The following is a 13,266-nucleotide window of genomic DNA, read 5'->3' on the forward strand; positions in this document are numbered from 1 at the left end:
ATATTCTAATTCAGTATAATGCATCTAAACCTGAACTACGCTTTCATTTATTTGCCAATTATATACCGTATAAAGTTGTAAACTGTATTAGCCTTATTGATCTTTTTGCAATGAGGTTGTTTGGAAAAAAAAGGTTAACTTACGGTATCTTTGATTAGTTTTAAAACAAAAACAATCTGGTTTTTCTGTAAATTTGGAATTATTTGTCAACTATTTAGTCTCACTTAAGTATTCTAGTGAGATCTGATGATCTGACCCTGGTTTATGTTACAGCAATATTATAGGCCTAGTATTTTTTCCTAGGCTTTGATCTTTAAATGCCAGTATGTTAAATCAATTACATCTTGCTGCTGGCTAGAATTTGAACTGACTGCTGATAATAATGTGTTACAAAATATCTACAGAGCCAAAACTGCTGACAAACTATAGCCTAAGCGAGTACAATCAGCCGACCTCTTCCAAACCTCGACTCGAAAGTCGAAAGTCGAACAGATCGAGTTCTCATGTCAAGCGCGAAAGGGAAAAGTTGAAATAATTCAACTTCTGTTTTCACGCTTGAAATCGAGATCTCCAAACCGGTGGCGCGATTCGGTCACGCTTCACGCTCTCAGTGTGAACACTTTTTTTTCAGTGTGAACCATCGTTTTTTTGACACGCTTTATGATTTGCGCTTATGCTTGTCAGTGTGAACCCCGCATAAGCAAGCAAAGCATTTCAAGAACAGCTCTCTATTCAGCTGCATTTAGTGGATGGAAAAATTTTAAAATAAGACTTAAAAACAAGCAGCAACTTTAATCTGTCAATCTTCGTTGCCGGATTTGTGTCACTGTTTTAAAAACGCTACAGGTATGCAAAACTACCTGGATTAAGCTTTTAAAAAAGGCCTAGTTTGTCCGGGATAAAGATTCTCATAATCATTCTTTGCTACAAAGTAAGAACAAAAGTTATTTGGCAACTCTGGGTGTTGCTGTGTCGGCGCGTCCCTGGCATCAAATATTCAAATTTGAATTTTGAATTGTTCACAGCATTGTTAAATTTTAAGTTTTGAAGAGTTTTAGAGAATTTGTTCCTAGATTGGAAATCTTATGCTTACTTGGGAACAAGTTTGGAGAACAATTTAGGGAATTTTAATGCCTTTGTTCACTTGCTGGAGTTGTTGTATAGGGTCGATGTGTGTATTTGCTACCATCGAGGTAATTGCATCCACTTCACAAATTTGTAAATAGTTTGCAATTGAAATTAATTTTTGACAAAAAAAAGTTTAACAGTTTATTTATCAATATTTTTATCACAACTTGTGTACAGTAAGTTTTATCTTTTTACGCTAACTATGTAACTTGTTTTTTGGTTTTTAAATTACGTTTTTAGAAAAACTTTGTTTTTTATAAAAAAATATTAAAAATGGCATCCTGACTTCCAGGCAACATAAAAATAAATTTGTCAACGAGAAGTGCTTTTATCAGGGTCCGTGTGTTGTTGCTGCCATCCCATTATTTACTGTGAGTTTTTTTATAGATTCTTTTTATTAGATGGATCACGCAGAGTTATTCCACCAGAGTGACAGTGGTGTTCGCAGGGCCGGATTTAGCTGATGGGGGGCCCGGGGCACTTTTAGATCGGGGGGCCCCCGTGCAAAAAATTTTTTCAAGCCTACGGCGCGAAACACCCCCTCTACGTCTTCAGTAGCATCAGTCCAGTAGGGTATAATGGGGTAATTCCGGACATGAGGTAATTCCGGACAGCCTGGGGTAATTCCTGTTCTAATCGTATTATTAGTTTATTTTATTTCAAAACTGAAGTATATATAAAGAATAAATGCACACGTAAATACAAAATAACAAAGTAAGTAAACAACACAACGCAAACAAAATACATTAATGCGTTCATAAAGTGACTTCCCCAGTCCGAGGATAAAAAAACATTCAAACACAATCTTTTTCAGAGTGAGCAAAATGTTCCTTTTTTATATACATATAATTTAGCTTTCGAGCGCCAAATGTGGTGAAATACTGAAAAAATAAAGTTTCTGTGCTGTCCGGAATTACCTGTAACGGTAAGGCTACGAGGAAATTCCGTTTTTTGCATTAAAAGTGTGCATGTCCGGAATTACCCCACAGACGGGGTAATTCCGGACAGTTAGGCACCGGAAATGTAGGCCTCATCTTGTGGCCATCTTAAAATAATTTTAGAAAATTGCTGTAGCATACTATTAACATATGCGTGAATGCCTTAAATTTGCATTGGGATCAATTTAAAAGCAACACGTGAGCAATGGTAATCCGAAAACGGAAATTCTGTCCGGAATTACCCCGTTATGCCCTACTGCACAACATTTTGCAGAAACTTTAAAGGCCAAAAGGAAAAAATAACACAAAATCACATTTTTTCCATATAGGGGGGCCCTTCAAAAGTCGGGGGGCCCGGGGCAACTGCCCCCTCTGCCCCCCCCTAAATCCGGGCCTGGGTGTTCGGGCACATTTTGGAATTGAAACCTCAATCACAAAACGCGTTATTGTAATTTTAATATACACGACAATACCACCAAATTATTACAAGCTTAAGAGTATGAAAATTTCTTTCTAATAAAAAAAAGAGTGCAGAAACTGTTTAAATTACCAAATACGACTTTCAAGGGTCCTTGAAAAAAATAAGTTACACATAGACTATATATCCTAGCATAGTTTGTGCTGAAATTTGTTAAAATGCACTTGATTTTGTAAACCTTTCTGATTTGATTTCATCTAACCACATTAATCTCCCACATCAATTGTTAATGTTACCCAACAGTAGGGAGTCTAAGGACACTTATGCAGTTAATAGTCTTATTGAAATGTAGTGGAGTACGTAGCAGCCAAGACTAGAAATGAGTGCTTTTCTAGACCTTAGGAGAGAGTAGTCTTCAGTGAGTGATCACTACATGCAATCACTTAAAGGTGCATGCAACATTTTTTCTTGTGTAGTTACTATTTATGCTATTGTTGGTTATTGACTTTGTTGTGACAACTATTTCTTTTCGCAGATTGAGGGAATTTCAAATATAGATATTAGGGAATTTTACATTTGCGTTTGTGAGAACATTGTAGGCAAGTTGTTTTTCTTGAGGGTGTTGCAAATTTGTAATTTTGGCTATTAAACTAGGCATATTATTACACTATATGGTGTAAATATAGCCTCAAAAGCATTGCTAGATAAAGGAATTCTGCCCTAATTTGAGAAAAGTTTAAAGCTCTTGAAAACAAAAACTTGTATTTTGGAAATTTTTTTTAGTCCTGGGCAAAGATCAAAACCGCAACGTTGTTCCTAACTCTTACCTTAACCCCTTCTAACTTTAACCCCAACGCTGGCAACACCTGATTGTAACCATGGCAACAAGTGTGTGAAAATAGCCATTTTGATTAAACTACGTACTTGAATTCTTGAAACCTTTTTTTATGATGTGCGGTGTATATTTAAACTTGTTTTCCTCAACAAAGCATTGAATGTTGTTAGAGTATTCATAACTTGATATTCAAGGCACTGACATAACAAGCCAAATTGTGCTCACTGCACATCTACTGTTACAAATTCAAATACAATGAGCGTTGGAAGAATTAAAAGTATTCAAAGCAATAAAAACAATCGGATGACATCAGGTCTGACATAAAGCAACTTGCAGAGGTGGGCAGTAACGCGCTACTTTTGTAGCGGCGCTACTTTTTTGGTAAAAGTAGCGGTAGCGGCGCTACTTTTTAGTTGGAGTAGCGGATGCAGTAGCGGCGCTATTTTTTATCCAAAGTAGCGGGAAAGGCGCTACTTTTTTTTAGTTGCACTCCCGCTACCCGCTACTTTTTAATTTAAAATAAAAAAATACTCATTTTTTGGCAAAACTGGCGTGGTCAAGCAGCTATATAATCGGTTTGGTTGCAAAGTTTCGGTCTTACGGATCTAATTCGAACTGTAGTACTTCGACTACAAGACAGATGTAATTCGACTGTTGCGGGAGACATCAAGCCAGGTTGATACCGAGAAGAGTGACACCAACAACAGTCATGACTACAAAGATGAATTTTTTGGTGTGTTGGTGCCATCCCGTGAAATGTCGGTGCAGAAGGAAACAGCAATTGTGGACGCCTTTGGACAGGAGCAAGTCCTTGAGCTTTTCGAATACCGAATTAAAACATCTGTTCATTAAATACAACACCCCCATTTCTTCCAGTGCTGCGGTGGAGAGACTTTTCTCTGTTGAAAAAGATGTGCTTAAGCCAAAGCGGGCCGGACTTAATGACTCTCATTTTGAAATGCTCGTGTTTTTGAAAGATGCGTAACAATAAATTTCCCTTAGAATGTGTTTTCTATAACGACGTTAAAATTACAGTGTAAACAAATGATAAAATTCATTGAAGAGTGTTTCCTAGTGTCATTTTATACAAAAGTAGCGGAAGAAGTAGCGGTAGCGCGCGCTACTTTGGTCCGAGTAGCGGGTAGCGCGCTACTTTTGTAAATTGGTAGCGGGTAGCGGTAGCGCGTGCTATTTTGGTTGCGGTAGCGGGTAGCACGCTACTTTAAAAGTAGCGGGTGCCCACCTCTGGCGACTTGAAGAGTGAATGCAACAGTTGATTAACGGAAACAAGTTTTCCTCATAAAAGCATCAAATGTTGTTGTATTATTCATAACTCGATATTCACATATTCACGGCACTGGCATAACAAAGCAAATTATGCAATATCCTGAAAGAATCATTGTAAGCAACACATAATTGCTTTATGTATACTAAAAGATCTAAACTTGTTCCACAAGTAGGATGAGTAAAACGACATACAATAAGAACGAAATTCAATATTTTTTACAGCGAGTGAGCATTTAGCAAAGTGAGATTTTGCATTGTTTGCAGCGTAGTACTGAGGCTGTACCTGCCTTGAAATATCAGTTTCATCTGAGAACTCTAAATACAGACACCCATGCATTTTACCCAGGTATTTTACAGAATTTGTGAACCCAACTTCAGATTTACATAAATGTAGCAGAGGAGCACGTGAAAGATAAAAGTTTTTGGAGGAGAATAACATACCAAATCACTTTTTAGAATTGAAAATATTTTCATGTTCAACAGCATACCTGTGGCGAACATATACTTCTGTACCAAATTTTGTAAGCTATGCAATTTGAGCGAAATTCAGCAAATATCATCAACAAACATAATAGGATTTAAAAAAAACTTGCTGACAGAACAACCAACTTTTGTTTATTGAGCTCATACGATAGTTGGTCATTGCACGTAAGGTAAAACAGGGTCTGCTACTATTTGGTGAGTCCGATTCGGTGAGTCCGATTCGATGAGTCTGATTCGGTGAGTTCCTAACCCTAAAACGGCAATGATAATTAGGCTACAGTACCCAATAATTTTAAAAAAAAAAAAATCCCCCGTTAAGGGATCGGACTCACCGAATCGAACTCACCGAATCGGATTCACCGAAACGGGCCATTCCGGGTAAAACAATAGGGGCTTAACACTCTACCTTGTCTAACTCCATTGGACACAGTAAATGCTTGCGACAGGTGGCTTCCCCACTTTACTTGCATGGTTTGTTTACTATACCAGCCAGGGTTGTCGGTATTTTACCCGACCCAAAAAAACCCGGGTGGGTTTTTTCAAAAAAACCCACTTAAAAAAACCCAAAAAAACCCATAAAAAAACCCAGAGCATCATATTTGTCCAGTTTTTACTAGAAAATTGAAAAAATGAACAAAAACACTACAAGGCACTTAAAACAAACTTTAAATTAGGACTTAAGGATGTGATTGTGAAGTAACTTTCCAAGAATAAACTGAAAACGCAGTGGATATTGTACAGTACACAAAAATCAAGTAATACCCCTTTGTGTATACTACGCTAAAACTCATTTATGCAAGAAGGCCTTATAGTTAAACTGGTGAAAGTACTACTCTACAGTAGTCTGTATATATGATGTGAAATGCAATTTAGGAGGCTATTTACCAATTACAGATTCTGCGAAGCAGGACATTAAGGCGCGAACAAAACGGCGCGAGACAAAACGGCGCAGACATAACGGCGCCAAAGTCAACACAACAAGTTCAATTTATAGAACGATAATACTCTGCAACCATAACGAAAGTTTATGTGTGAATAAGGATTTTTGGAGCTGGTATACAAGTCCCCCCCCACCACCCTTGGCAACTCATGACAAAGAGGAATTGACCAAAACATGTTAACAAAATGAGGAAAAGGTTCTAAGCTTGTTACGTTGACTTTGGCGCCGTTTTGTCTGCGCCGTTTTGTTCGCGCCTTAATGTCGTGGACCGCAGATTCTGGATTCTAACGCTTGGCTGTTTCAGAGCATTTGCTTAAATGGCCATTGGCCACGCAATCGCTCAATTGCTCATCCATTACTATATATAATATATTTATAAATGATAAAAAATATTTAAACATGATGGCATAAATGCTCCTTGCCTTCAAATCTAAAGCAAATGATGCAATAATGTCATTTCTACCACGGTAGCATCAACTTGGTATAGAAATCAGTGGATATGCAACATCCAACTTGATCTTGAAATTAATGGATGATGCAACATTCAAGCAACAACAGCCTTAGTGCATTATTTTATTGAGTTATGCAAGCATTGTACTGTGAGTGAAAGGCACTTCATTCGTAAAAAGTAGTTTTGAGGTGAAATAAGCATGAATCTACCTTTTTTTGCATCTTTTTTAAAAAAACCCAATAAAACCCAAAAAAACCCGGGTTTTTTTAAAAAAACCCGGGCGGGTTGGGCTTTTTTAAAAAAACCCGGGTTTTTCTCAACCCTGATACCAGCATTCCAATAAACGAACAAAATATGTAGGCACATTATTTGTGATTTAAGCATTTTAAACAATAAATGGCGATTAACTTTGCCAAAGGTTTTAGTTTAGAAGCATTCAAAAAGACAGAATATACAGGAGTGTTATCGTAACTGATGTAAGACTAAGAGGACACTGCTTGTTGCAATAAGAAAACACGCATGGCAGTAGGCTACTATGACCAGACTTAAACCCAAATTAGTTGTCACTGGTATTCAAGAAAGACAACTGACCACTTAAAGTAAAACGTTCAAATAGTTTTAAGAGTACTGTGGCTACACTACAGCAATAAGTCTACTCTATAGTTACCTGAATCTTGAATATCACTAATTCTAATAAATTGCATAGCTTAAGTTAATAAAAAAGCATGCTCCCAATACTTCAAATATAGTTGGCGGTTGACTTGATAACTCTTTGTGGTCTTTTCAATGTCTTCATTTTATTCGATAGGAAAAGACTCTTTGTGGTCAGTAGTTTTGTTGTGTCTGGTGGAAGGAAAAATAAACGTAATTGATCGAAAAAAAAAAGATATTTCTCAATCAAAAAACGAGGGCACGTAAGCAGAGGACTTGACTAGAGCATCTGTGTTTTCACAACATACTGTCACGTTTTGTTGCGAATACTTTACTTGCTGAATTGCGTTATTTTGTTGCTTCAGCAATTTCCACAATAAAGTTCGTTATGCCATAGATTGAGTTTTGCTTTTAGCGGCATGATCGTTGCTTACTAACGATCGGTTTTAGCCTGATGTTGCTAGTTCGCTGTGGTAGTAGTTCGAGGTTTGCACTAGCTTTCGGAACACGGTTCCCGAGTCATGTGCTATGACGATGAGCACATTGACGAGTAGCTTACTTGTACGATACCTCACTGAATGTTTAGTTTTAAGGCTTTTCAGTGTATTTTTTTTTATACAAATATCAACAATAAATTGAATCTAATTACATAAAATAATTTGCGTCCACAGCAGTTGCGTTCTTTATTTGTGCAAAATCCTATTGACAATCACAAGCTTTGGTTAGCCTATTCTCCACTATCTTTTTAAATCATTTTACCGGGTGGCGATCATGAGCTGTTTGCAAGGTTTTTACTGAAGTTTTACAAAAATCTTCATTATAATTAAAACCTCCAATTCTATACTTTAAAACAGTGCTTTTTAACCAGTGGGATGGTACGCACTTGTGCGGATGACAAATGTGAGGCGGATGATAATTGCCCACAATTTTTACTTTAAAAAATTTTCCACAATAATTCTAATACCGTAAGGGTATTGTTAGTGGCAATAGCGTTGTGTCTTTGATTTTCTCATGTCAATTCAGTCTTTTCATATAGTTGACTTCGTTGCAAGTTCAGCAGTTTTTCGCAAAATTGAGCTAGTTTTGATCGTGATACTATAGGCCTAGCAGGCCCTAGCCAATGCGTATAGCACCACATAGCTCAGGGCTGCAAAATTTTCGACCACTTTAGTAGCACGTAAATGTTTTTTTCTGTGTCAGAGCACATTTGTAAGCATTTTACCCCGGGTCTTTACTACAAAAGTCCAAGTCCCTTTTTTAGTCAAAGTCCCGGGTTTTACCGCCAGGTCGAATATTGTGGGGACAGTTTTTTTTTCACAAACAGAATTATAAGGGACTTGTTTGATTTCTCTGAAATGCAAAGTTGCTAAACCAAACTCCGAATTTACTCCGAAAATTTTTCAAATAATAAAATTCCGACTCCACTCCATGCTCAACTCTAGTGCCTAAGAGCAGTAGGCTAGCAAGTGAAGTAGATCAGACTTAAATTCAGATCAATCCATTGTAACTTAAGCTATCAATTTAAAAAATCGTTTGATCAAGAAATTTTAATGTTATTCTACAAATAGGGATAACAAATAGCTGCAAACTAACTAGTTTTGGTTTGTGCGGATGAAAATTTTGCGAAATGAAAACGTGCTTACCGTTGTTTTAAAAGTTGAAAAGCACTACTTTAATACCAACCGTTAATCTGGTTTACTGTAGTGCAGCTGTCACTTAGTTTCCACCACTTTGTCGTTAAAACTGTGCTCACTGTCAAATTATGGATCATAGTAGAATTATTGAGATGTGGGGATTCGTAAATTTATTGAGACCCCGATCAAACTAAATGGAAGACGTCATACTCGAGTTCCACCTTTGTTTGGAATCATCAATGGTGCATATTCATGTGTCTTGAGTGGGAATCGAATATGGGATATGCATCACTGATGATCCCAAACAAAGGCGAAACTCGAGTATGGCGTCTTCCATTTTGTTTGATCGGGGCCATTGATCACTGTTTTGTACTAGTTGCAATGTTAAAAGTAAAGAATAGACATCATTTATCTCATTGTGTGATGTGTAAATGAGATGTCACTGCAGGAAATGATAGAATGTTTATGCAACGTAGCTTCAATTGTTTTTTCGAAAGTTTCGAATGAGTGAGTTGTGTTTTGGTGAGACTTTCCTCGAATATTTATGATAGTACAAGCATAGCATGCATGTGTTTGTATCGTAGCATATGTGTACTTTTGGCATATCGATGAGTGCTGGGTTGGTTAATTCTCGACACAATCACATGTGTCGACGCATACGTGAGTTCAATATAAATCCAACGAAATGTGCACTACAGTAATCACTCAATTGTCAAATTTTTCTCTGCAAAGATGCCTTAAAATGCAGATCGTTGATCTAAATGTAATTTTTTTATCTCTTTTCCTTCCTCTGCTCAATTAATATCGCAAAAGAATAATAAGACCCAGAAGGCGCTGCAGTTATTGTTTTTTATACAATGACATTATCAGAACAGTTTTTCGTGAATGTTGAAAATGCGAACATTACGTGCGTGATTCGTTATTTGACCAAATTCCGAGACATGGTATTTATAAAGCAAGGCATGTTTGCAGCAGTTAAACGCTGAAGTTACGCGAAACTGTTAAATCACGACTTTTTAATGGGAGCTGAACAATGCCACTCGAAATAAATCGTATATGTGAAAGCGGAAGCTTGAGCGCATGATTAGTGAACCATAGACACGGATTTTTTCCCATTGTCCTATGTTATTTTCCATCAATTATTGATGGTACAATGTGTGTGTGTGTATAGTTCTGTCTTGCTTCTTTAGTCATTCTCCTACGTCACTTCCTGTTTTAGGTTATAAGGCGTTGTAGTTTAGTGTGAGAACTAAAGAAAGCTAAGATGGCATCTGTACTGGAGGAGCTTAAGCGTTATACAACGGTGGTAGCTGATACAGGGGATATTCAGGCAATTTCTAAATATCTGCCTCAAGATGCAACGACCAATCCGTCACTGCTTTTGGCTGCAGCCAAGATGCCAGAATATAAGGCTATAATTGACGAAGCCATTGCTTACGGAAAGGGCCAATCGAAAAACATTGATGAACAGGTTACTGAGGCCATGGACAAACTTTTTGTCGCGTTTGGTACAGAAATCCTTAAAATAGTACCTGGAAGGGTATCGACAGAAGTTGATGCGCGATTGTCTTTTGACGTCGAGGGATCATTGGCAAAGGCAAGAAAGTTCATTGCACTGTACGAGAAAGCCGGAATTTCTAGAGAACGTGTGCTTATAAAGCTTAGCACAACTTGGGAAGGTGTCCAAGCTGCAAAGGTCTTAGAAGCTGAAGGTATCCATTGCAATCTGACGCTTTTATTTTCTTTTGCCCAGGCAGTTGCATGCGCCGAAGGCGGTGTAACCCTTATCTCTCCGTTTGTCGGTCGTATTTATGACTGGTACGTCAAAAGTACTGGTGTTAAAGAATACGCACTTTTGGAAGACCCTGGTGTAAAAAGTGTAACCAAGATATATAACTATTACAAAAGGTACGACTACAAAACCGTTGTCATGGGAGCGTCGTTCCGAAACACCAATCAGATCAAAGCCCTTGCCGGGTGTGACTTGCTGACAATTTCTCCCAAACTGTTGGAACTGCTCAAGAATGACTCAGCATCTTTGAAAAGGCAACTTTCTGTTGAAAGCGCCAAGAAAGTTGACGAGCCACAGATTCACTTAAACGAAGCTCAGTTCCGCTTCCTTCACAATGAAGATGCGATGGCAGTGGAGAAACTAGCTGAAGGAATTCGAAAGTTTGCCGAGGATGCGGTCAAGTTAGAAAATATGTTGAAAGAACGAATGCAGTAAACATTCAATAGATTGAAATGCTAATCTTTTCAACGTTTTTGTTCAAAGTGACAACAGTTTCTTGTTATAAAATATTGATATTTCTAGACAGCAAAGTCTGTCATGTTTACATTGACTTAACGTCTGCAGACGTTGAACCAATGTAAAAATGACTGATTTTGTTGTCTGGGGGTCTTGTGTCATCAGAAGACGTTTGAAGCTGTGAGAGTTTCACTTTACCCGTTCTTGAAACTTGTATTAAACTCATTGTGGGATCGTTTCCAGAAACTATGCAATATAACAACTCAGGAAGCTGAATTCAATGTTTGTTTGAAGTAACAAATTAACTAATTCTGTTAACACTTAATTCTTTCGTCGAACTAAGCTAGAAATTCTTAACTTTCATAACTTGAGGCTTTGGTCGCTTTATATAGGCTACCGTATTCATTTTGTATTCAGAAATAATTCTTGATTTTTAAAGTGATTCGATGGTTTGAATAGGTGTAAAGATAACCATGTTCCGTGATCAATTATACTAACAAAAGTTTTCTTGAACATTGCTCTTCTCAGCCACATTTTTCTGAAACCTACTGCCATCATTACCACGCAACTGCATTGTGCCTCTCCTGAGATTAATTTCTGCATCATATTATATTGACCGAACAATAAATGATATTGAGATATTAGCGTAGTATGTTATTCATTTTTGCTTGCTTTTTGAATTTAGAACCAGATAAGGTGGAAATTTCGTCAGGGACTCTGTTTCTCGTTTTTGCATTTATTTCAGTTGTACGTTTTCATTAACTTTAAAAACTCAACTAAAATCAAACAAAATTAAGCGTGCAGTATTTTTTTAATGCAACTTTTAACAATTTCAACGCAAAAAATGACCTTACTGTGTCGTAAAAGTGTCGAAATAGTTCAAGTAAGAAAAAGCTTGGCCTTTGGCAATTTTTACTTACTGTAGCCTAGCGGGTAACTGCGTGTTTAATTTTTTTCAGACTTTAAAAATTACCCTTTAGATCAGAACGCCTCATGTTTCACTTTAAAAAAAATTAAGTCATTATCTCAAAAAAGTGCAAGGGGCTTTTGTGAAAGTAAACCGAAAGCAGTTTAAGACGAGGTTTGGCAAAAGTGGCGCATGTTTGTTTCCTTTTACCATTCATACCAGAAATTGTATGTTCTATTCCTGGTGTGAATGGTAAAAGGAAACAAACAAGCTCCATTTTTCGTGCAACGTTTTTGTTTGTTCTGTGTGAATCTCGCTTGAGAGTTTCATTTGACGACAATTTGTTTGTTTTCTCAGTGTAAAGTTTTGTTGATGTTCATTTCCTATAGCCTACGGTAGCCTGTGTCTAGACCTCTTGGAATGGGGTGTGTCCGTATTGTTAGTTTTGATGGGTTTTGAATCTTTATCCTCGGACTGACAAAGCTTTTATAAGTTATTCCTGGTAGTTTCGAATACTTGCAGAGGCTTTTAACGCAGGGCCGGTTACAGTTTCCGATTGTTGAAGTGTTGTTGCCGGGGAATTATTCCATCCATTAGGTGCTGCCGAATGGAGATTTGTCCTACAGAATGCGTTGCTCAAGTCAAGCGCACACCCCGAGAGTCGAACCAGCGCCGCTTGATCTTGAAGCTTCTTCGTTCACGAAGTCACGCGCTAACCAACTGAGCATTCGAGGCGGACGTTTTATAACAAAGAATGCTCATCCCTTAGCTTAACAAGTAGATGTGCACAAATGGTGCAACAAAATAATATTTCTATTATACAACACACTTTAATACAAAGACCGACACTGTAGGGTAGGCAAGTTGGGAATAAAAACCAAAGCGTTTGCTTGGTATCATAACTGGATTGCAAGAAAGTCTGGTGGTATGGCCTCACACAACTCATATTTGTGAATCGGGCAATAAAGGAGGCCTGCAAAAATCGTCAAACTTTAGCCGAATAATTTAACATTTCAACCCTAACCCAGGGAAAATGTAAGTGAGCACCTTGCTTGTCTGCATACCACATGGGTTATTCAGGAGCCACAAATGTGTTAACACAAGTCCAAGTTTTCATGTTTGTTCAATCCATTTCCCCAAACCGAGCCCCATCTATTAATTTCAACTTATTATTATCTTCTTTAAGTTTAAAGAAGGTAGAAAATATGAGCACTAATGTGGTTGAATCTGGGTAGCCCAGTTATAAAATCATCCAAACATGGGTGGTAGCTGAGTTACCCAATATTAAAAAAAGCGTTTTCACACAACAAAAATCTTTTTACTGGCTCAATAAAAACAACTTTGGC

General features: G+C 37.5%; 1 protein-coding gene across 1 annotated transcript; it reads left to right on the forward strand.

The window, feature by feature from the left end:
* The first annotated feature begins 9,820 nt into the window (after positions 1–9,820).
* On the forward strand, positions 9,821–11,662 carry LOC145775788 (transaldolase-like). The gene has a single exon (XM_082587156.1). The coding sequence runs from the start codon at positions 10,030–10,032 to the stop codon at positions 10,990–10,992; it is 963 nt and encodes a 320-aa protein (XP_082443282.1). The 5' UTR covers positions 9,821–10,029; the 3' UTR covers positions 10,993–11,662.
* The last annotated feature ends 1,604 nt before the right edge of the window (positions 11,663–13,266 follow it).

The sequence above is a fragment of the Aplidium turbinatum genome, chromosome 8, assembly GCF_918807975.1.
Source record: "Aplidium turbinatum chromosome 8, kaAplTurb1.1, whole genome shotgun sequence".
Classification (NCBI taxonomy): Eukaryota; Metazoa; Chordata; class Ascidiacea; order Aplousobranchia; family Polyclinidae; genus Aplidium; species Aplidium turbinatum.